Source organism: Leuciscus leuciscus (assembly GCF_965113295.1).
Source record: "Leuciscus leuciscus genome assembly, chromosome: 9".
In the NCBI taxonomy this organism is placed as follows: Eukaryota; Metazoa; Chordata; class Actinopteri; order Cypriniformes; family Leuciscidae; genus Leuciscus; species Leuciscus leuciscus.
In genome coordinates this window covers 26,924,447-26,949,059 of record NC_138733.1, presented here as the reverse complement: position 1 = coordinate 26,949,059, position 24,613 = coordinate 26,924,447, and the positions used below count along the sequence as shown (strand labels likewise).

General features: G+C 38.5%; 1 protein-coding gene and 1 long non-coding RNA gene across 3 annotated transcripts in view; one reads left to right on the top strand and one right to left on the bottom strand.

Moving 5' to 3' along the window:
* Nucleotides 1-24,613, bottom strand: part of LOC309505970 — a 293,235-nt gene that overhangs the window by 20,655 nt on the left and 247,967 nt on the right. The gene's annotated exons all lie outside the window — the stretch shown is intronic.
* The window catches only part of pds5b (PDS5 cohesin associated factor B), a 53,448-nt gene that overhangs the window by 26,929 nt on the left and 1,906 nt on the right, over nucleotides 1-24,613 (top strand). For both annotated transcript variants that reach the window (XM_082179462.1, XM_082179463.1), the window contains exons 8-31: nucleotides 57-197; nucleotides 2,299-2,414; nucleotides 2,527-2,621; nucleotides 4,636-4,781; nucleotides 6,201-6,352; nucleotides 9,916-10,029; nucleotides 10,312-10,393; nucleotides 10,505-10,553; nucleotides 10,679-10,818; nucleotides 10,914-11,029; nucleotides 11,100-11,205; nucleotides 11,849-12,009; nucleotides 12,272-12,395; nucleotides 12,572-12,730; nucleotides 13,973-14,041; nucleotides 14,309-14,445; nucleotides 17,240-17,363; nucleotides 18,186-18,390; nucleotides 19,460-19,574; nucleotides 19,830-19,962; nucleotides 20,205-20,324; nucleotides 20,813-20,875; nucleotides 20,960-21,102; nucleotides 22,333-22,800. In XM_082179462.1, the coding sequence (XP_082035588.1) occupies nucleotides 57-197; nucleotides 2,299-2,414; nucleotides 2,527-2,621; nucleotides 4,636-4,781; nucleotides 6,201-6,352; nucleotides 9,916-10,029; nucleotides 10,312-10,393; nucleotides 10,505-10,553; nucleotides 10,679-10,818; nucleotides 10,914-11,029; nucleotides 11,100-11,205; nucleotides 11,849-12,009; nucleotides 12,272-12,395; nucleotides 12,572-12,730; nucleotides 13,973-14,041; nucleotides 14,309-14,445; nucleotides 17,240-17,363; nucleotides 18,186-18,390; nucleotides 19,460-19,574; nucleotides 19,830-19,962; nucleotides 20,205-20,324; nucleotides 20,813-20,875; nucleotides 20,960-21,102; nucleotides 22,333-22,800 (3,278 nt within the window). The remainder of the gene's footprint in view (nucleotides 1-56; nucleotides 198-2,298; nucleotides 2,415-2,526; nucleotides 2,622-4,635; nucleotides 4,782-6,200; nucleotides 6,353-9,915; nucleotides 10,030-10,311; nucleotides 10,394-10,504; nucleotides 10,554-10,678; nucleotides 10,819-10,913; nucleotides 11,030-11,099; nucleotides 11,206-11,848; nucleotides 12,010-12,271; nucleotides 12,396-12,571; nucleotides 12,731-13,972; nucleotides 14,042-14,308; nucleotides 14,446-17,239; nucleotides 17,364-18,185; nucleotides 18,391-19,459; nucleotides 19,575-19,829; nucleotides 19,963-20,204; nucleotides 20,325-20,812; nucleotides 20,876-20,959; nucleotides 21,103-22,332; nucleotides 22,801-24,613) is intronic.

The window sequence follows — 24,613 nt, the reverse complement described above, 5'->3', positions numbered from 1 at the left end:
GCAGCATGGTAGACTTTGATGGATGCGAGTGTGTGATGTGCAGTTTGGTGTCTCAGTTCTTTAACCAGGTGCTGATGCTGGGGAAGACTTCAGTCAGTGATCTGTCGGAACATGTCTTTGACCTAATCCTGGAGCTCTACAACATCGACAGCCATCTACTGCTGTCCGTCCTGCCACAGCTGGAGTTCAAGCTTAAGGTAAGATGGCTTTTTAACGATACATGGCATTATGCTGTTTTTGGGGATCTCCGATAAAACTCTATCTGTGCCTTGAGGTCTTTTTGCTTGTGTATAATTGTTTTGAATGTGGTGACAGACTGATGTTTGGCCATTTTTAGTTTTCCAAAAGATCTATTTCTCTGTTCCAAAATCTAACAACAGCCATTATGAATGTATAATTCCTGTTTTCTGTTTTCAAAATATTTTTGCGAAATAGTGTGCAGAGAAAAGTGTTTTTTTGGTTTTCATTCATCATTATTATTATTATTATTATTATTAATATTAATAATTTACTTATTGATAAAATTATTACACATTATATCAGCCAGTGGCACCTTTGATTTCTTGATACTGGCATTAGCTATTTGAAAATAACTTTTTTGGGCTCAGTGTGTGGTTTTATTTAGAAGATAGGGGTGTAAGGGTAAACAGAAAATAAATCACGTTTCGGAACGTACCTTGGTTTTGGGGTCATGTTCGATATGAGAAAAATATTCACGTTTTAGTTTAGGGTCCAATTCTCACTTTTAACTAATTATTAGCTATGACTTTTGCCTCAAACTATTACTGCTTATTGGTTGCATTTATTTATATAGCTTTATAAGTACTAATAAATAGTGTTCGACCGATATTGGTTTTTTTCATTGCCGATATAAAGCCGATGTATATTTATTTGAATTAATATTTATTAATATTTAATAACATATAATTTGAAAATTTATTAAAAAATAAATCTAACTTTAGATATAATTTGAAAATTTATTAAAAAATAAATCTAACTTTAGATGACAGCTTCTTGATTCTGTAATCGTATTACAGTATTTTTCACAAATTGCTTTTTTCTTTCTTTAATATGAATACAAAGAAAGTAATCCCTGTAACCACTAGGAGACACCCTAGTAATATGGCAAGTTTGTGCGCACTGATGTTTTTTTCAAATAAAGACAAAGTGTAACAAATTTTACATGCAGCACACCATGAAAATAACAGGAATATGACATAGTGGGCAACTGAATATAGCGCAGCATAGTGATAGGAAATCAAGGGTTTAAATTTTGAACTCAGATCAGTTCACATGGTCCTGAACCTGGTCCGTCAAAAATAAAAGTCCCGCTTCCAACGCATCGGCCAAAGATTTCTTACATACATTATATCAGCCATTGGCCCTCAATATTTGAAACCATATTATTGTTTTATTATTGGGTATTATTTATTGACGGTCTTGTTAGATTAGGACAAAGCTGAACTTCTAAATCTTTCTTTCCCCTTCTAATGTCAGGCTGCTTATTGGTCTAGTTTTGGATGGTTATTTGGCTACTTCTAAGAAAGCATGGTAGCCCTGTAATTGAGCCTTTATTGAGCCTTTAGGACATCTTTGATAGCTCATGATTAACAACTCCACGGAAGCTTGTTTACAACTTTTCTTGTGGCCTGTGGGGGTCAAAAACCTTGTGTGTATTAACTGTGGTCAGAACCTGATGACATATGGAGAAGTGTTTAAATGACCAAATAAATTCTGCCTTCTGTGGCTTACCTGAGAATAAATGTGTTATTCTCACAAATGGAAAATGCAGCTCAGTTGTTTGTGAGTTAACTGGAAGTTAATAGAAACTTTTAAGCAATAAAAGTTAAACCCCACATCTAATATGGACTTGACATTCCCAAGCGAAAAGATGCTGACATGCTGTGTGAACATGATTACACTTCAGCCAAGTCAATGATCCTTTCTTTCATTTTCTTTCACATGAGATTTAATCCAGCATGGCCTGAAAGCACAACATTTTTCAAAAACTAGCGAAGGCGATTACTTTCTATTGTGTTGGTCATGTTATTAAACTTGTACACACTTACAAAAGAAGGTTGAGTTTGTGATTAGCGTATTAATGAATGCTATCGGTGTGTTAGGGGCTTGTTGTTCAACGTACCGTATTTGACGTCATGCCTTTATTCTTTTGATGCAAAGCACAATGATGACGAGGCTAAATGGGTTTATTCAGGAGGGGTTTTGTGTTATAATTAATGGCCATGAGCCTTGTTTCTGCAGTTATATCACCAGGAAATCCTCATGTCTGTTTTGTAGAGCAATGATAACGACGAACGCCTGCAAGTTGTGAAGCTCCTGGCTAAGATGTTTGGTGCGAAAGATTCAGAGCTCGCTTCACAGAACAAACCTCTTTGGCAGTGCTACCTTGGGAGGTACAGCTCACGAACCACACATCCAATTACCTGCTTCTTTCTCTACACAAACTGATAAACATTTCAACCGCAAGACGAAGCTGAACGATTTTGACCATCTATTTTTCCTTAGGTTTAATGACATCCACGTCCCTGTTCGACTGGAATGTGTGAAGTTTGCCAGCCATTGCTTGATGAACCATCCAGACCTGGCAAAAGATCTCACTGGTACAAACTGTTCCCGTACTAACTTTCACAACCCTTTTATTTCACAAATGAGCATTAAAGTCAACACGAAACCGAAATGGAGCTCCTTTAATTCATATTTATATTAAAATATATAAAAAAAAAGAAAAGAAATCCATCCACTGCAAACATCTATCTATCTATCTATCTATCTATCTATCTATCTATCTATCTATCTATCTATCTATCTATCTATCTATCTATCTATCTATCTATCTATCTATCTATCTATCTATCTATCTATCTAAATACACTGCTCAAAAAAATAAAGGGAACACTTTTTAATCAGAGAATAGCATCAAGTCAGTTAAACTCCTGGGATATTGATCTGGTCAGTTAAGTAACAGAGGGGGTTGGTAATCAGTTTCGGCTGCTTTAGTGTTAATGACATTAACAGCAGGTGCACTAGATGGGCAACAGTGAGACAACCCCCAAAACAGGAATGGTTTTACAGGTGGAGGCCACTGAATTTTTTTCCCCTACTCATCTTTTCGGACTGTTTTTCACCAGTTTTGCATTTGGCTAGGGTCAGTGTCACTACTGGTAGCATGAGGCGATACCTGGACCCTACAGAGGTTGCGCAGGCAGTCCAGCTCCTTCAGGATGGCTCATCAATACGTGCCATTGCCAGAAGGTTTGCTGTGTCTCCCAGCACAGTCTCAAGAGCATGGAGGAGATTCCAGGAAGACAGACAGCTACTCTAGGAGAGCTGGACAGGGCCGTAGAAGGTCCTTAACCCATCAGCAGGACCGGTATCTGCTCCTTTGTGCGAGGAGGAACATGATGAGCACTGCCAGAGCCCTACAAAATGACCTCCAGCAGGCCACTGGTGTGAATGTCTCTGACCAAACAATCAGAAAGAGACTTCATGAGGGTGGCCTGAGGGCCCGACATCCTCTAGTGGGCCCTGTGCTCACTGCCCAGCACCAGGGAGCTCGATTGGCATTTCCCATTCAACACCAGAATTGGCAGGTCTGCCACTGGTGCCCTGTGGTTTTCACAAATGAGAGCAGGTTCACCCTGAGCACGTGACAGACAGGAAAGGGTCTGGAGAAGCCGTGGAGAATGTTATGCTGCCTGTAACATCGTTCAGCATGACCGGTTTGGTGGTGGGTCAGTGATGGTCTGGGGAGGCATATCCATGGAGGGACGCACAGACCTCTGCAGGCTAGACAATGGCACCCTGACTGCCATTAGGTATTGGGATGAAATCCTTGGATCCATTGTCAGACCCTATGCTGGTGCAGTGGGTCCTGGGTTCCTCCAGGTGTACAACAATGCCCGGCCTCATGTGGCGAGAGCATGCAGGCAGTTCCTGGAGGATGAAGGAATGATACCATTGAAGGGCCACCACGCACACCTAACCTACATCCAATAGAACACCTCTGGGACATTGTGTTTCGGTCCATCTGACATCACCTGGTTGCACCTCAGACTGTCCAGGAGCTCAGTGCTGCGCTGATCCAGATCTGGGAGGAAATACCCCAGGACACCATCCGTCGTCTCATTAGGAGTATGCCCCAACGATGTCAGGCATGCATACAAGCACGTGGGGGCCATACAAACTACTGAGTACCATTTTGAGTTGCTGCAATGAAATTTCAGCAAAATTGACAAGCCTGCTGCATCATTTTTTCACTTAGATTTCCGGGGTGTCTTTGAATTCAATCCTCTGTAGGTTGATAATTTTCATTTCCATCAAACGATGTGGCATCCTTTCGTTCATAACACATTACCCAGTCCATATTAGTATAGATATCCAGCATGATATTTTTCCCCATTGAGATCTGATGTGTTTTCAAAGTGTTCCTTTAATTTTTTTGAGCAGTGTATATTGAATGCATCACACAATGTTTTGTTTTGTAATGATTTTTTAAATATATAAAAATATGTTTGTGTATATTTGTTAACTTATCATTTAAAAATTTGTTAAATTTGCAAAGAAAATTATGTGAATGCACAAACCAAATTGTGCATGTTATTATTTCTTCTGCAGAGTATTTGAAAGTAAGGTCACATGACCCAGAGGAGGCAATTCGACACGACGTCATTGTGTCCATTGTGACTGCCTCCAAAAAGGACCTCGCTCTCGTCAACGATCACCTGCTGAACTTTGTGAAGGAGAGGACTCTAGATAAACGGGTAAGCGCCACGCTCTCTTTGTGCATGTTTGTTTGCTGTCTCCTAAGTCTTTATTAGTGCTGAGGTCATTTTATTTCATGCATAATATCTGAGGGCCTTTTCTCCCATTAGTACCCCAAATGAACCAGAGACTTTGACATCTTCGCATTCAGGGCAGAGTCGAGCTGGAATACATTAGCTTCTTGTTTCTTTCCAGACACACTCCATTTCTTCTCCCTATAATTTAATCAGCAGTCTCCTTTAGCCACCCGAGCTGGAGGGGACGGAATGATATAAATTGGACTATAACCATTTCTCAGCCTTTTCAAAATGCTTTCAGGGAGAAATTTAATCGAAGAGCCCCCTGTGTTCCTGGACAAATGACACCGCAGTAGTCAAGGCGTATTTCCATCTCATCCTATTACACCTTGTTTGCTTCTGTAGCTTGCCAAACATAAGCTGTGGCTTTTTATGCAGGAATGGTTATATCGGCCTATTTAGATTCAGCTGTAGCTAAATGGATGTTTTTATGACTTGGTAAAACCTTAAAAGCAGTCATTTCTCTGACATGTTCATGCTGAGGCAAAATGTGACTACAGGCTAGATTAAATATGATTTCTTTCTTATTGTATTCATTTTTACTGTTTTACTGTAGACGTGTTCCAAAGTGTAGTAAGCTGCCCATCAAGACCTGGTGTTAATCATAATTGGCTATAGATTCTTTTATGAATTCCAGAGGATGCGAAAGTTTGGGGTCAGTTAATGTTTTGATGATGAGGATGATGATGATGATAACAATGTTTTTTGAGCACCATATCAGAATGATTTCTGAATGGTCATGTGACACTGAATAATGAGTAATGATTTTGAAAATTCAGCTTTGCCACCACAGGAATAAATGACATAAAAAAAAACATTAAAATAGAAAACACTTAATTTTAATACTAATAGTTCACAATATTACTGTTTTATTGTATTTTTGATCAAATAAATGCAGCCTTGGTGAGCATAAGAGACTTGTTTAAAAAAAAAAAGTTTTTACAAACCTTCATTTTTTTTTTAAACTATTTTATTCACTACTGAAAAGTGTTTTATATTGTATTGTTATGGCTCATTTGAATACATCACTTGCAGTGCGTTACTGGATTAGTAGTTCATTCTCTTATAAAAGTCAAGTACACGGTCTACTGATAATGAAACTCTGTGCTTCGGATAAAATGTAAAGTTTTCTATTTTTTTATTTAATTATTTTTCTAATGCATAAATTAAAAAACATCAGCAAAACAATAACAACATCTTGTCCCTGTAAAATATATTTTCTGACTTAAATGGGCTGCTGACCAAGGTGTTTTTATTGCTGCTGGCTCTAAGGGTATGATTTTTACACGGGAGTAGAATAATCTCACTGAGTAGAGTTTCTTGTTGTGTGTTATCTTGCAGTGGCGGGTCCGTAAGGAGGCTATGATGGGCCTGGCTCAGATCTATAAGAAGTACGCATTACAGGCGGAGGCCGGCAAAGAGGCAGCCAAGCAGATCTCCTGGATCAAAGACAAACTGCTCCATATTTACTACCAGAACAGCATCGACGACCGGTGAGTAAAGATTAGCAGGAGGTCTTTTAATATTAGTATGATGTCCATGGCTATTTTAAATTCAAGTGGTTTATATATTATGTCAGTGGTTTATATATTATGTCAATGGTTAATGCTGCTTCCATTCAGTACTTGGCAAATAAGTCTTGATTTTCTTTGGTCAAAAATGGTCTTTGATGGATTTATATACATGGTTATCTATGGTAATGTAATTGTAATTAATTAAGCCTTAAATCATAGTTTGTTGCTCGAAGTGATTGACTCAGATTTTGATTGAAAATTTTGACTATTGAAATGTTTTCAGTGCTTATTTAAATAGCCCAAATCTTAAAGGGGCTATATGTAGAATTCAGAAGCCCTTCTTATAAAAACACCGGTTACCGATAAGTGAACTGCAGCCAGAAACTTGATGTTCGTGCTCGCACTCATGCACACTTGACGGATATCTCTGAATGGGTGTCCTGAGATATCATACCAGTCTTTGTGATGGCCCTAGGTTCTCTAAACTAAGTTTTAGCATCAAATATTTAAATGTGCTTTGCAACCTGAAATTACGCTTTAACTTTTTTTCTTAATTTTGTGTAGGACCGAAACATTGACACATTTTTCTGAAGTTGCAATTTAAAAAATGCTGCTTTTTCGGTGTTGGTTTTAGATGCTATTGAAAAAGAGTGCTGGTTTCTGACAGGCTTTGAATGGGCCATGAAGTTTGTAATGTTATACACACACACACACACACACACACACACACACAGAGTGAGGAAGGAGGGGGTGTTTTGAATGTGCACTCGCTTTTCACTTTCGCTATTGAATTCGTGATCACACGTACTCTGTGTATAGGGAGCGGCGATACTACTGATCACACATTTTACAAGATATTAGTCAATGACGCTCAGGATATGTTGCGCACCAAATCTTCCGCCATTGTCCTGTCAGTCATCTCTCCTTACTCTCGTCACATAAGTTAAATCTGACTCTTCAGTTCGTACTGTATGGAGCAGAGCAGGCGCTTTCGGTTTAAAATTGTAGTGTCTGTTGTACAACTGAACTAAATGGTTTTTATTTCTATAAAAAAGCAAAAAGACAGTGGGGGGGCGGTGCCACGGTGGCCAAGTAATGTAATCGTGTATGGCCGACCACCTTGTAACACTGGTAAGTCTACAGTAAGAGCTTGTTACAAAGCTGGATCTCCTGTATGAAGGAGCTCTGCTGGGTAAATTTAACTTTAGAAGCTATTTCGCAAGTTGTTGGAGTTTAAGGACCACTGGTGGACAGAGGATTTGAGATGGTGCAGTTTACAGAGAAACCTCTTTGAGGGTACTGATGCCTTGGCACGTCCTCAACATAAAAATTCCAGTCATGTTTTTAAGGCTTGAGGCGACTTTTAGATTCATTGACTGCCAGTGGGCATGTTTCTCAAATGAGAAAATAGAAAAATGACCTCTGAGAGTCTGTGTGCTTTGGCTAAAAACAAGAGGACTGTGAAAATCCTCAGCTTGAACCTGTGTTGAGTGATTCTGCAGAGCTGAAGTCAAGGCCAGTCATAAAGAAAGAATAGTGATGTCACCAGACAGACGCTTGCTAACACAGATTCAGTAACGCATTGCTTGATGCCTGTTTATATAATGCATTATAAAGCGGTTATATTGCACATAGTGGGTTATGTGAATATTTTACACATTTTAATGCATTGTCTTTTTATAAAGGGTTTTAATTATAGTTGGTAAAATTGTTACAGCAGTTAAATCATTCGATTTTTAATTTGCAGTGATGGCTAAAAATTATACAGATAATATTACTATGGTGGCTATATTCATAAACTCTTTTGCTGAAAAATAAGGGCATATTGATTTTATTTCCATACCATTCAAAATAATTGTTCAAAGAGAATTGAAAATCATACTTGCAAACTTGATCTAGCTTAACCAGCTACTTATCTATATCTTGAAGATCTGGCGTTGGTAAGATTTTTGCAATGTTTTTGAGAAGTGTCTTGTGCTCACCAAAGCTACATTTATTTAATAGAAAAATACAGTCCAGTAATGTTGTCAGTATCACTCGATCCTTCAGAAATCATTCTAATATGCTGATTTGGTGCAGTAGGAAACTCAAAGCGAAGACCAGGAGACTTGGTTGAATTTTCAGCAGGATTCTTTATTGAGAAGACGAGCTGTCGGTAGCTGCAGTCATCAAGTCTAACTAAGGCAGTGTACATTGTAGTTTATATAGATTGTATGAGGCAGTGCTTAGAAATGGAGACAAAGCACCAGACTGACAACCTTAAATGCTAAATTCAAGGTACTCTACCTTAGTTTTTCATGTTATGTTATGTTATGTTATGTTATGTTATGTTATGTTATGTTATGTAAGGACATAAAAGCAGCAGATGTTAAACAGATTCTTAAATTTGAAATCCCACTGTGCTCAAGAAACATTATTATTATTATTATGAGTGTTGAAAACAGTTGTGCTGCTTGCTTAATATTTTCATTGTTCACACGTTAGTTTAGGATCCAATTCTCACTATAACTATTATAACTACAACTTTTGCCTCAAACTCCTAATTACTGCTTATTAATAGCTAGTAAGGTAGTTGTTAAGTTTAGGTATTGGGTAGGATTAAGGGATGTAGAATAAGGTCATGCAGAAAAAGGCATTAATATGTGCTTTAAAAGTACTAATAAACAGCCAATATCCTAGTAATATGCATGTTAATAAGTACCTAGTTAATGGTGAGAATTGGACCCTTAACTCTAAAGCATTACCTTTTTGTGGAAACCATAATACATTCAGATTTCTTTGATGAATGGAAAACAACAGCATTTAGAACAGCAAAAGGATTTTTTTTAAACATTTTGATCAATTTAACATGTCTTTGCTGAATAAGACATGAAACCATTAAAAATGCCTTCATTGTGCTAGTCAACAGAGAGCTTACAAGTCACTTATATAAAGCTTGAATTATCGGTATTGGCTGATCATGATGACAAGAAATCGGTAGTCTGGATCGGCTGCAAAAATCCACCAAAGATGACCACAGATTCTCTTCACACTAAACCCAAGAATGGAGCCACAGGATGAAATGCAGAGATGGTCTCGCAGTTCGGGCTCACAACTTGTTTCACTTCTTTTCAAATTTAAATGCACATGCTGAGTTAATTTGCGGTCATTGTTTGAAACATGATTCCTTATCCCGTCTTGTAATTATTTCTGACCTTGTTGATGTTTTTTGTGCTCTGCAACCAAAGTACTTTTCATTTTTAAGCTTTCATGGCGTGTTGCATGCAGCTTGTTCAGATTACCCATTTGAACTCCTCACTGATGAGCTGGTTTATAATGTTATTGCATTATTAAAGCATGCGATGACAACTGCGTGCAAATGCAATTTCGTTTTATGATTGGGTCATCAATTTGAGATTTGAGCTCACTTGAATGCTGTCTAAGCTCAGTTAAATTTGGGTAATGACATGTCAAAGAAAACAATATGCAATCTCAAAAGAATGTAAATTTTAAAAAATGAGAGATATATGAGAGATTCAATCTGATTAGATTTTTTTCGCTAGGTTGCTTGTGGAGAGGATCTTCGCCCAATATCTCGTGCCTCACAATCTAGAGACTACAGAGCGAATGAAGTGCCTATATTACTTGTACGCCACATTGGATGGAAATGCTGTCAAGTAGGTGCAGTAATTCTTGTTTTTTTTCATCTAAAACATCTGCTTGTGCAGAAATTGAGTAGATGATTTTGAACCATGCAACCTGCAAACAAAAAAGCCCCATTCTGTTAAATATTGTTTAATTTAGAAATGCATCATGTTATGGAAGTCAAATTGTTTCATGATGTTTTTAGTGGAAAATAGGATTTTATAAGGTGCTTGTGGGTCTGTAAAGAGTTTATGAAGATGTATTTGCAAACATGGAATGTTGATTGTGGTTGTTGTGGTCTGTCTCTCCTATAGAGCTCTGAATGAAATGTGGAAGTGTCAGAACATGCTGAGACACCATGTCAAAGATCTTCTGGATCTTGTTAAACAGCCAAAAGTTGGTTTTTCCTCTCAGTTGTTTGGTTTTGGTCATAGCTTTTCAGATTTTTCTATATTACATGTTGTACTCCTGGTTGAACATTCTTGAATTCCTTTATCCCCCCCCCAGTCTGACTCTTACAACAAGGCCGTGTTCTCAAAGGTCATGGTTATCACAAGTAAGTCGTGTTTGTTCTCTGCAGTGCTGTTAGATTAATCTCCTGTCAAATACAATCAGCTTTTTGTGTAAGAAAAACGTTCACTGAGGGGGAAACATCTCTCCATCTCCATCTCTGTGTTAAAGAAAACCTGCCAGACCCGGGGAAGACACAGGACTTTGTGAAGAAGCTCGCTCAGGTTCTTGAGGAGGACGAGAAGATCAGAAAGCAGCTGGAGACTCTCGTGAGCCCATCCTGCTCGTGTAAGCAGGCCGAGGTCTGCGTGGTAAGAACCGTATTTCTTCACCTTGCAGAAAAATCAGTTTTTTACCTTTTGTAGTTTAAGTTGTCTCAGTTTATGGCTGTGTTTGCACTCCACAGAAAGAAATCACCAAAAAACTGGGCAGCCCCAAACAGCCCAGCAACCCTTTCCTAGAGATGGTGAAGTTTTTATTGGAGAGGATAGCACCCGTTCATATCGACACAGAGTCTATCAGGTACATTAAGACTTTTAAATACCAGGAATAAATGTACCATCATTTCTCACTGCTTCCTCTCTTTCTGCAGTGCACTTATCAAACAAGTGAACAAATCTATAGAAGGAACTGCTGATGATGAAGATGAGGGAGTCCCGACTGAGCAAGCGATCAGAGCCGGCCTGGAGCTTCTGAAAGTAAATAAACCTCTACTAGACCCATTACCGCATTGGACAGTGTCTGTGCTGCTGTTAAAGCCCATTAGCACAGAAACACACATGCATGTCAATATTTGGATTAAGTCAGAATTTTTTCGTTAGTTTGTTGCTCCAGTATAGCTACTGGGTTTATTTATTTTCTTTTTTTTTTTTATTCTTTTTTTTTAAATTAATTTGGTGTCGTCTTTATCCAAAGCGATTTACATTGAATTTAAGGGCTATGGTCTACTATTTTATTTTAATTTTATTGTATTCTGTTTTATTATTTTATTTTATTCCTCTGATTCAGATAAGCCATTAATTCAACCAAACAGTTATTGTTTGATTCAAAATGTTACATATAAAAATTAAATCACTGATACATCTGGTAACATTAACATGAATCTGTGCAAACTGTTTCAATTAATTGATTAAAATGTGATTCACCTATTCATGTACTGAGTCAAACTGTATTTTAAATGAGAAACAGACCATCTTTAGAAATCTTAATGGCCCAATAAAATGCCAGCAGACAATATCACTCAGCCTTTAATATACACATTTAATAGAATGTAAACTCTTTTTATTATTAGTTTGTTGGTATGTGTTCATTGCTGTACTGAAGTGTCTTTACACCCCTCAGGTCCTGTCCTTCACCCACCCTGTGTCGTTTCACTCTGCCGAAACCTTCGAGTCTTTGCTGGGCTGTCTGAAGATGGACGATGAAAAGGTTGCAGAGGCCGCACTGCAGATCTTCAAAAACACTGGCAACAAACTGGAGGAGAGCTTCCCACACATTAAATCGTAAGTTTGAGTCTTGTCTCGTAGACCCCACGGGCTGTTCAGAAGAGCACATCTGGGCTTTCGTTCTAGAGTGATGCTGCTTGAATTGTTCCACCACTTCAAACGTTTTAATCATACTTATATTTATTGAAGACCATTTTGTGATTTCTGAGATGCTCTGCCACTTGAAATTGGAAAACCATTTTCTATTGTGCTGTACAGTCATCCATAAAGTGGATGTTGCCATTCACTTCTGCCTGTTTTACTTCTTTTTGCCCCCTAGAGTCCTGTTACCAGTACTGCAGCAGAAAGCAAAGAAGGGTCCTCCTCGCCAGGCCAAATATGCCATCCACTGTATCCATGCCATGTTCTCCAACAGAGATACACACTTTGCACAGATATTTGAGGTAAGATTGTGAAGAATAGTCTTGGTGTCTAAAATATGTCTGGAATAATGTTTTTGTAATTTTGCTGTTCCTCTGAAATGACTTTCCTTTTCGGCTAACGTGACCGAGACCTTCACATGTTCACTTTAAAATTGTACCTGGATGCCTGACATTCTAACCAATTCCATCTCCCACAGCCTCTGTATAAGAGTCTAGACACAGACAACATGGAACAGCTCATCACCCCTTTAACGACACTGGGACACCTGGCCATGCTGGCCCCGGAACAGTTTGCAGCTCCGCTCAAATCTTTAGTGGCCAATTTCATCGTTAAAGACCTGCTAATGAACGACCGGGTAAATTACTGCACTGCTCATTACTGTTTCCGCAATAAAGCCTGAATTTTGATTAGAGGACACAGCAATCAGTGTGATGCACTGCATAGAAATGCACATTTTTATATCTCCCCTTCTGGTGAAGTAGTGCAGAATGCGAGGACTCAAAATGAACTCAGATACTTGATGTATAAACGCCTCTGGATTGCTTCACTGTGACATACATTGTGAACCCAAAGTTCTTTTTTGTAAATAAACATTTGTGTATTTTCTGGCCATTACAGGATGGGCATAAATGATAAAAATAGAATATATGTGATGTTAATTAAAAGTAAATAAATGATAGTAAATATATTTTTGACTTTGATATATTACTGTTCCAATGTAGAATATTCCAATATTAAAAACAATATATTCCAATATCATAATGCCAATAATAAATATTTTATATATATATATATACTGCATATACACTCACACACGCACATTTTTAATATAGTTTGTGTACTTTTTAAGTATATTTTGGATTGAAATGTTACTGAAAAAATATGCCAAAAATAATATATAGAATATTCATATGATTAAATGTTAATATTTGTTTATAAAGCCTCAAGGGAAATCTTTTTTGTGTGTGTGTGTGTGTTCTAACTTCAATATAAATAATGACTGTTCTTAAGGTCAGTATGAACGTGAACTAACATGGGAAAAAAATAACAAAAACATTAGACATTTAAATTGTTAATCACAATTATTTGTATAACAATGAATCATCAGCCAAAGTTTCATGATCGTGAAAGCACTGCTGATAATGAATACCATAGCCGGTCAAGAGAGCAGCATTAAATATGCATGTGTTGTTTATTTGCCTGTAGCATGAACTAATTTAGACTCATTTAATTAATGTGATTTTATGGGTGTGTGCTTGCTTAAGGCTCAAATCAACCCAGTATAATTATGAGAGTAAATGCCTTAGAAAGTTCAGAATGTATCAAACCGATGAGATCCCGTTTACTGATCTCATTTGATTGACCTTGTGGGCACATATTTATTTAATTTTTCAGCAGTTTTAAATCAAGTCGTGTGTTTTAATACACATAGACGTGTGACACATCATTTGTCTCCTCGCCTCTATTACAAGCAGTGTGCTTATTTTTAAGTTGTAACCTTGTTAGCAAACTTTCAGACCAAGCAATAAAGGGTTCTCCACACTCTCTGGTTTTTGAGGCATCTGATACTGATCTAGATTTTCTGTTTTCTGCAAAGATTGCTGGCAAGAAAACCACCAAGCTGTGGGTCCCAGATGACGAAGTCTCTCCTGAAACATTGGCTAAGGTGAGACGCTCAGTAAATAAATCACAACTTCAGCTAAGATTTGTCTTTTACCATTTATTATTAATTTTCCCAGAGTAAATCACATCTCAGCCTGTATTGCATTGATTCCCAACAGATATGGCTCGACAGGGTCTTTTCTTCTTTTAGTTTTTTTTTTTTCACCTTTATATTTTAAGTAAATGACACCTAAACTTGCAGTCTCAGGAGATCCTAGTTACTAGCGAGTAAATTTTGAGTTTAATGTTCCTCTGTCTTTGTGCGTTTCAGATTCAGGGTCTGAAACTGATGGTCAGGTGGCTGCTCGGCGTGAAGAACAACCAGAGTAAATCTGGCAACTCCACTCTGAGAATGCTGACGGCTATCCTGAGCAGCGATGGGGATCTGACGGAGCAGGGCAAGATGGGGTGAGTGGCACTTTGAGTCAATGCCCTAAATGCATAGTTCCAAACCCTTCACTAGTGACTACCATGAGCTGTGATGTAAAATAAAAAATATAGGTCAATTTCATGGTTTTAAAGGGGTCATATGATGTCATTTTTGTACAAGCTAATATGATTCTTTAGGGTCTAAATTAAAAGTTTGTAATATACTTTAAAAATTCTCATTAGTATTGTAAGAAAACACTCATTTTACCTGGTCAAAACCAGCTCTGTTTTCAGCACGCCATTTAAGTGCATGTGTCTTTAAATGATAATGAGCTTTGCTCACCCCGCCCCTCTGTTCTGTGCGTACACCGTAACACACTAACCATAACACGTTGTTTGTTATAAACATGGGATTATGAATTATATTGAGAACGTCATACATAGAAAACATGCCGTAATGCATCGGTTCCCAACAGGGGGGTCGCGGCCCACAAGGGGGCCTCGGCGAGCTCTGTGGGGGGTCGCGTCATATTTTGAAAAGTTTTGAGCAATTTGCATTAAATAAAAGTCCTTAACTTTTTTCTGTTCAAAATGTATATAATGAGCGAGTTCATCATGAATCCATTTTCCAAACCGTGTTTTTGTCTTATCCTGAATCACTTTGGTACACCTATAATAAGTGATTACATTGGGACTATTTTACCCTGGTTCGGATCGCTGCCGCTGCGGAGTAGCCCAGTACCTGCGAGTACTCCGCAGTACTCGTCATAGACGCACACAGAGAGAGAAGTAGTTCCGGCTACAATGTTCTTCCGAAAGACGCATTATTCTGTTAATAAACGCAAGTTTATTATCACTCGCTATAGCGCCAAAAGCCTAAAAAATAAAGCCTCACATTGATAAAGCCTCACAAATAACATGCAAGTATTGAGGCCCCAGACAGCAGTCATTTAGTAATAGCCTATATTCATTCTTTTTTTACCTACACACAAGTGTGAATACTGATATTTTTGTTATTGCATTTAAAATAGGGCAAATTTATAGGCCACTCCTAGGCTTACATTTTTAAATTACAAAGGGCCTACTAATGTTTTTATTATTGTATTTTCAATATTATAGGCTATTATTTGTGCATAAACATATCTGTTTATAGTAAACATACCGTTTGTTTGAAAACAACATATTTTGTCATCCTTGCTGCAAGCTTACAAGAGCGATAATATCATTAAATGTGAAGGGGGGCCCTAAAATATTTTCTTGGGAAAAAGGGGGTCTCAGACAAAAAAAGGTTGGGAACCACTGCCGTAATGTACCCTGAGTGTAAAAATAGCCACATTCATCGTGAAGCGTGCAAGCGATTTGCAAAGATTAATATAAAGATTAATATAAAGTTCAATAAAACGTTACACTCACTTCAGTTCTTCTGGAGGTGCAGCAGGAACATGAATAATTGGTACTGATCCTTTTTTCAGGAGCAGCTTCTTAGCAAATAACCAGCTTTTTACTGATCCTCGTTTGTAAAGCAGTCTGGTGAAATGATTCGCGCAAACATGAAAGCATTGACGTTGATCGTGGGGAATATTCCCTTCGAAAACAAACTCAGCCACTGCGTCTTCAGCGGTTCGGATTTAGGAACATCAATATGACTGCTGTGTTCGTTATTACACCCAAGAACAGAACACCACAATCGCTTAGACACCATTCTACTCAGTGCTCCAGCTATCAACACTGAACGCGCTGGTCCGCACGGGCTATGATTGACAGCTCGCTCACGAGGGCGCGAGGGTGGGTCTGTGTTGAAACGCTGCTGTCAATCAACCATCGTGGGAGGGGCGTCGATTTTGTGACGTCACAAAATCGAACAGCTTGATTTGAGTTGGGAGGAAACATATAAGAAGATTTTTTTTTAAAAACACTGGATGGATTTTTATCATTTTATGATGGTTGTGTACAGGCACTGCCAACACACATTTCAGTACAATCAACTTGTAAAAGTGCATGTACCATTATATGACCCCTTTAAGAGCACTCAAAAACAGAGCATTTACATCCGACAAATAAACACTACTGTTCAAAAGTTTGTAAAGATCCGTACGATTTTGTTTTTGTAAGAAGTTTTATGCTCACCAAGCCTGCATTTGTTTGATCAAAAATAGTGAAATTATTAGAATTTAAAATAACTGTTCTCCGTTTTAAAATATTTTAATATACAATGTATTCATGTGATCTTCAGTGTCACATGATCCTTCAGAAATCATTTGAATGTGCTGATTTTGGGCTCAAGAAACTTGTGCTGCTTAATATTTTTATGGCAACCATTATACATTTTTCAGATTTCTTTGGTGAATAGAAAAACAGCATTTGTTTGAAATAGAAACAGTTTGTACATTATACATTTCTTTGCTGTCACTTTTGATGAATTGAATGCATCCTTGCTGAATAAAAATATTAATTTCTTTCAGTTTTTTTTCTTTTTAAAAATCTGACTGACTGACTTTTGAACAGTAGTGTAAGATAAAATCGTTAAAATGGATGGTTTTGTTTAGAATTTAATGTATAGTTTTTACAAATGTATTAATTATAATTTTTTTCACACAAAAAATGAGTTCCCCCCTACTAACACTGGGGGGGCCCAGTCCGTTACATGTGCTTTACCAAAAAGGCTGGAAATTATACTTTCATTTTAATAGGAAACTCCAACATCACAATGAATTCATGAACACTTTGGCTGGAAAATGATGGCATACATGACAAAACATTACTGATTCTTTTATTTGTATGTTATGATGTGGGAGTGATTTTATGTGCTGGCTTTCTGTGTGTGGGTGTACAGGAAGCCGGACATGTCTCGTCTGCGGCTAGCAGCCGGCTGTGCGATTCTTCGTCTCGCTCAGGAGCCGTGCTACCATGAGATCATCACCCTGGAGCAGTACCAGCTCTGCGCCCTCGTCATCAACGTAAGACCCATCGCCGGCTCCTTATCTGACTGCATATTGGTCCAGTGTCAAAAAAAAAAAAGATCAAAACATTGTTTTAATGGGTTACTCTGCTCTGACTAACAGGCTGGTTGTTTTTTTAGTGATTCACTGTATTCCTGGTCACCCGCCACGCTTTGACATCTTATCTGATGTGCAGGTTATGACAAACATATCTTTGATATGCCTCACTAAGGGTCACTTAACTGTTGGCTGCAAACCGACCGTTAAAATCAGAAGTCAGCTTCCAAATAATGCCTCTCTAATTGCAGATGTAGCCTCAGTATGAATGTTCATTCACAATCCATTTTACTTTTATAAGATGGATGTCCATTTCAGAGTACAACTGGATGTTCAAGCAGAAAAAAACAGGGTGGGAATTAATTGGATTGTTGAAAGTGGCCGTTTCATATTAAAATGGAGCCAGACCAAATGTATGTTTGACCAAAACCAAAGCTTAAGCAGTATATGCAGGCTGATAGATAATATTGCTAACTGACAGCCAAAAAGTGACATCAGAAGAAAAATAAAGCGGTTTCAGAGGAAGAAACCGATCAGTCTTTCACAGCAAGTCTAAATATGTGTATTAAGAAATGAATTGGGGGTCCATTTTGATTTCACGTTGATCTGTACTGGAAACAAAACGTTGTAGGTTAAACCCTGCAGCGTTGCACAAACCTGGTGGTGGCACTTAACCCTAGGTCGCTGCAAGGTTATTGTTCCTGGAGTGTTTTGTAAACTGTTGATGAAAAGCATCAGCTAAATGACTTATTAGGAACTAATGAGTGCTCTTGTCTTTCTCAGGACGAGTGCTATCAGGTGCGACAGGCCTTCGCCCAGAAGCTGCACAAAGGCCTGTGCAGATTGCGTCTGCCGCTCGAGTACCTGGCCGTGTTCACGTTGTGTGCCAAAGACCCGGTGAAGGAGCGCAGGGCGCACGCCCGGCAATGCCTGGTCAAAAACATCAACTTACGCAGGGAGTACCTGAAACAGCACGCAGCAGTCAGCGGTAAGGACAGTCCGTCTAAATCCTGCTCTAAAGATAAGGCTAGAATCAAGAAACTGTTCTTATTCAGCATCACTTATTTGGTTCAATTACAATTATTTATTTATTTATTTATTTTTTTTTTACAAAAAAGAAGCATACAACACAGTCAGTCCGTTTTTCGATCAAGTGACTTTTCTGAGTTATTTTAATAAAACTGTACAAAAAGATTCATTCCTGTCCAGCTTTAGCTACCCGCATTTCTAATTGATTTTCTGTTGTAGTAGTAAACGTTTTTTGGTTTAAGTGTGCTGTTTATTACAGTGTTTTAAGTCGAGTTGTATAGACTTTCAATGAATCAGTACAAAAATATTACTTAAGCCACTACTGTATTATAAGGTTGGAAATATTTAGGCATCTCACGATTAATTTAGATTTGATTCAGGTCACAATGCCATTCCAAATTTATTCTCAGTGCATCTTAATCTTTTCAGCAACATCAGTTAATAATAATTAATGTAAAAATTGCCTTTTTTGGGGTTGATCCACAGTCCTTCCAAAGAGTATTGCAGTGAATCCATCTGTTTTTAGTTATGAACGGTTATTTGAGGTGAGCATGAGGGCGCTTTTAAAAGCTAAAAGAATCATTCCGGAATCAGAAGCAGAATCAAATTCCTTATTAAAGAGGCACACACATGTGGTGTGTTTGTGTGCTAGTGATCTTTATTAGTTAATATTCACGCGTCCAGCACAGTGAAATCTCGAGATGCTCTGCTGAACTGTTCATCAGGGTCATTATGCAGAAGACTCTGTTGTTATGTCTGTCCTGTCAGGTGGATTTGCCAGTCCGTTGTGTTGGTTTCTTCATCTGTTGCTTTTGGAATTAATTCATTGCATGTCAGCATTTTGTTTTAATTTGTTAGTTTCAGACCCTTTGAGAATGTGAACCTTTTCCAATTGTAATTCATATTCATGAACCAGAGTACAAACCCATGCTATTGTAAAATATTGTGGGACCTGGAAAATGCCCAGGATTTTATAATACTCACATAATGTGTGTGTGTGTGTGTGTGTGTGTGTGTGTGTACTGCAGAGAAGCTGATATCACTCCTGCCGGAATATGTGGTGCCATATGCAATTCATCTTTTGGTCCATGATCCAGACTACGTGAAAGTCCAGGACATTGAGCAGCTCAAAGACATCAAAGAGTGAGTCCACACGAGCTCCACCGACTTCTCTTCCATCTTTAATCTGAGAACGTTTATCTCTTCATTAGGTTGTCATTTCAAGCTTTGGATGAGATATTTGTTACCAATATGTGCAGCTTGTTAGATGTTTGGCTGGCTGCCGAAAACACTGATAAATGGTGTTCCAGAGTTGCCATCTGCCTTTAATCTTGAAAATGATGTTTCTCTCTCTCTCTCTCTCTCTCTCTCTCTCTCATATCTTCTCTTTCCCTTCAGGGCTTTATGGTTTGTTTTGGAAATCCTAATGGCCAAAAATGAAAACAACAGCCATGCGTTTATCAGGAAAATGGTGGAAAACATAAAACAGACAAAAGATGGACAGTGTCCGGATGATCCCAAGATTAATGAGGTCCGTCTTGTTTGAAGGATGCTTTGCTTTTTTCATGTGGCTGTTCAAAAGTTGTTCTAACAGGGAAAACCTTAGAAATGTAAATGATTTTCAGAACTGGACATTTATGAAGTACTAACAAAACTTGTAAATGTCTCTAGTCATTATAAATATTTTATACCGTTATATCGCCCATGCCTATATACATTTTTTTATTTACACTGTCCTAAATGATCTCTCTTCTCTCTCTTTCTCCTCTCCAGAAATTGTACACAGTGTGTGATGTAGCCATGAACATCGTCATCTCCAAGAGCACCACATACAGTCTCGAGTCGCCTAAAGATCCTGTACTGCCTGCACGCTACTTCACACAACCGGACAAGGTGCTTAACTGCTGCTTTTCTGTTGAACTGCTGCAGGACTTAGTTGTAGAAATACTAGGGAATTTTTATTTAATTTAATTTTTGGGGGATTATGGGAAAGTGGATGGAGAGAGAGTCAGTATAGGATTGTGACTGGATTTGAACCCATATCTCCCATAAACACCAGCTCTTTATTTATGTATCATGAACCATACACGTTTCTGCCCTGGAGTGGAAAAGTCACAGAAATGTATGAAATCTTAGAGCAATTGAAACGTCTGTACTTCATAGAACATTTTCTTGTTGAGCTTTTTTTGTATATATATAAAAAAAATAACCTTAACATCTTTATCTAGTCAGAGAGAAGTCATAGACATTTTGATTGGTTAGCAAGTGTGGAAGACCTGCTGCTGGTACAAACTTTAAATCAGTTTAAAAAAAATGTCTGTTCAAAATGATTTTTCTCCCACTCGGTCACTATATCTTTCAATGTCCTCGCTGCCTTTCAGAATTTCAGTAACACAAAAAACTATCTGCCTCCTGAGATGAAGTCGTTCTTCACCCCAGGAAAGGTACATATTTGCCTTCTATTCTGTGCTTTTAACCTTCTTCAGTCCAATAGGACTGTGAGATTGACTGCCTGATTCTCTCCGCAGCCTAAGGCAGCAAACGTGCTGGGCGCCGTGAACAAGCCTCTGTCCGCCACAGGTAAACTGCAGACCAAACTCTCACGAATGGAGACCATCAGCAACGCCAGCAGCAACTCCAACCCCAGCTCCCCCGGCCGCAGTAAAGGACGGTTAGTGTCACAAACACACATACATGTGAGCTAATTGTGTTTGTGTTGAGGAGGAAGGCAAGGCAGCACTCGGGATTACGAAAGATCGTCCTTTCTACTAGAGATGGGAAGTCTCATTCGTTCTCATTCATCAAGTTCGTTTTTTCAGTGTGTTTTTTTGATGAAGCAATTCAAAAAACGATTATCCAGTTTACATTTGCATGCAAATTACACAAAAGTAGTACAGTTCATGTTCTTTATTTGTAGTAAACCCGTGCCTGGGTAGTCTACCTTATATTTGAGAAGTGTACAAACGCTTTGCAGTTTGTTTAAACCAATTAATTAACAACCCATGTAAAAGCAGTTTGTTTGTAATCTGACCTCACTATAGGTTGTAGGGGAAAACACCATCTGGCTAGAGATAGCTTTTGCTCTTCATGCTCTGAATGCAAGAAACAACCCATCTAACTGGTGATTTTGAAAATGTGTAGTTTAGCACATCCCTAAAAACGACATATTTGTTGCATGATCTGTTCAGTAGCATAAATTTGATCCAGATGTCCTGTAAAACCAATGGTGGTGTGCATAAATACACAAGCGTTATAAATAACATTTGACACACTCCCTCTCTTAAAACTGTAATATTGTTGTAAACACTGAGCTGTCTGCAGTTTGATCTCAAACCTCATCTGAATCCATTTTATGTTATTAACACAAATTGTCATACTGCAAAGTCTGGCTGTGGTATTAACATCCTGCTGTGGACTAAACAAGCTCTATTGAGGTCACAGTGCTTTGTAATCATACCGCCTTTCAGCATCCACACGAGTGAAAGCAGGAAAGGTAGGTGTGCGGTGGCTGTCTCCAAGTCAGTGGGTTATTGAATAGGTGTCATTGAGATTCTTTTGAATGGAGTGTTTTATGTGTCTGCGTCACGAAGGCACAATAATTGCTGTTTCCTTTTACCTGTGCTACACTGAAAGAGCACTCTGGGGATGTACTGTTCAATGGCATTGAGATGACTCATGCCATCCCTCTAGATTTACAATGGCCAAACTCGCAGCTGTCTTTATAATGTGACCAAGACTAACTGATGAGAAATGCTTTGAAGTTTGTCATTCTTGGAGTCTTTTATTATTGGTTTCTTCACATTCTTCAATTAGTAGCTTCATGGCCTTTAACGAGATTTATAAAAAAAATTCAAAGAGTAACTTGTCTCGCACTGCATGTGCATTTCTTTTCTCACCCCAGACTGGACTCGGCTGAAGTGGACCACAGTGAGAATGAAGACATTTCAATGAAGAGCCCGTCTGAGACAGAAAAGCCCAGCAGGGGGCGCAAGCGAGGCGCTGCAGCCAGCCAAGACGACAAGGGCCAGGAGTCCAAACCCAAGCGGGGCCGGAAGAAAGCAGCCAACACGAGCACTGATGATGCTGAGGACCAGTGGGGCGAGGACACCAGCATGGCAGAGCCGACCATGGAGACCGAAGACGAACAGAACAGCCCACCCAAGAAGGGGCGGCGAGGACGGCCGCCCAAATCAGCAGCCGCAAAGGACGAGACACCCAGCAAGGGCAGGAGGGGTCGCAGGAAGGCTGCTCCACCTGTAGATGAGGAGAATGAGGAAGAGCAGCAAGAGGAAGAGGAGGAGGAAGAGGAGGACGCAGGCAGTGAGAATATGGAGGTGAAGCCCAAAGGCAGACGAGGACGGAAACCAAGGTGAGTGGCTGCCTGTATGCACTTCTTCATCATCATATTATTATTATTATTATTATTATTATTATCATTTATCATATATACTGTATATGACAATCAAGTGTCAGTGGCTTTGGAACATCGGGAGAAGACATGAAGAATTTTGATGAGACTTAAAGGTTTATATAGACTTCAACCTAATATTGGAAGTTTTTATTGGTTGCTCCATGAATGTTGCAAAGCAACTAGCGATGGTACGACAAAACACCTTTTTTTTTGTATGTTAATGCTGTTTTACGTGAATATATTACAACACGAGGGAAGCACAAAGCTTTGTTTGCAAAAGAAAGTAGAGGTTGCGACCATGGAAACATTTGGATTCGTTCTGAATGAGAGAGGCACATGAGCCCATACATTTAAGCCATTTGTCGGCTTTGTATTCTGTTTTGCGATCTGGCAATTTTCCACGAATTTCAAGTAGAAAAAGGCCCGTTCACACCTAGAACGATAACGATTAAGATATAGTTCTAAAAATCATTCTCAGTATTAAAGAATAGCAGAGTTCACACCACATCTATAACAATAATGGCACAGAGAAACGATATCGTTGAAATTACTTTCAGAACGATTTTATCCAGCTGATGAATGATAAAAACATTGACAGCCATTCAGAATCCATCCTGCTGTTACAAGCTCGAGGAAGTGACAGACCAGCACACGCTTAGAATAAACAGAACAATATCGTCCGCTGTTGTGGACGCTAATATAGGTATCTTTATAGTTATTGCTCTTGGTGTGAATGGGCCTTTACTTGTACATCAAATTCTATTTAACAGTTTGTGCTTGTTTGGTAAGGCACATAATGTTTATTTGTGTAGCACATATCACACCCCTGTAATTTAGTTTAGCTTTCTCTGGCAGCACATCAAATAGGCTATAGCTTAAATGTCTCTCACCTGCGGAAGATAAAATTAACTCTTCATACCTTTTACAACAAGTGTCATTTGCTTTGGAACTTTGGGAGAATGAAGAAAAATGGAGTCATAAAACATGAAGATATTAGACAAAAGATGGTATCTGTCCTGCTGGTGTCCCAAGTCTCTCTCAGAGTGCTATTTATGATGACGCATTTATCTTTGTGGGGAAATATAAAACAAATGTATTTATTTATTTATTTAGTCAATTTTCTTATATTATTTAGGTTACCATTATTTACTGATATTTATTTCAATGTTGCACAGGCTGAAGTGTGTTATATATGTATATATCCACACACACACACACACACACACACACACACACACACACACACACACACACACACACACACACACACACACACACACACACACACACACACACACACACACACACACACACACACACACATATATATATAATATATATATATATATTATGTATGTATATATATATATATATATATATATTATGTATGTATATATGTGTGGATATGGATATGTGTGTGGCCACTTTATTAGGTACACCTAGCTTAAAATTTAGACTAATTAGACCAAGCAATTTTTTTTCAATCTTCTATTGTCCAATTTTGGTGGGCTGTGTGAATTGTAGCCTCAGTTTCCTGTTCTCAGATGACAGGAGTCTTTGGCAGACCTCGGCACGGTTGTAATGAGTGCTTATTTGAATAACTGTTTCCTTTCTATCAGCTCGAACCAGTCTAGCCATTCTCCTCTGACCTCTGGCATCAACAAAGCATTTTCACACACTGCCGCTCACTGGACATTTCCTCTTTTTCTGGCCATTCTCTGCAAACCCTAGAGATGGTTGTGCGTGAAAATCCTAGTGGATCAGCAGTTTC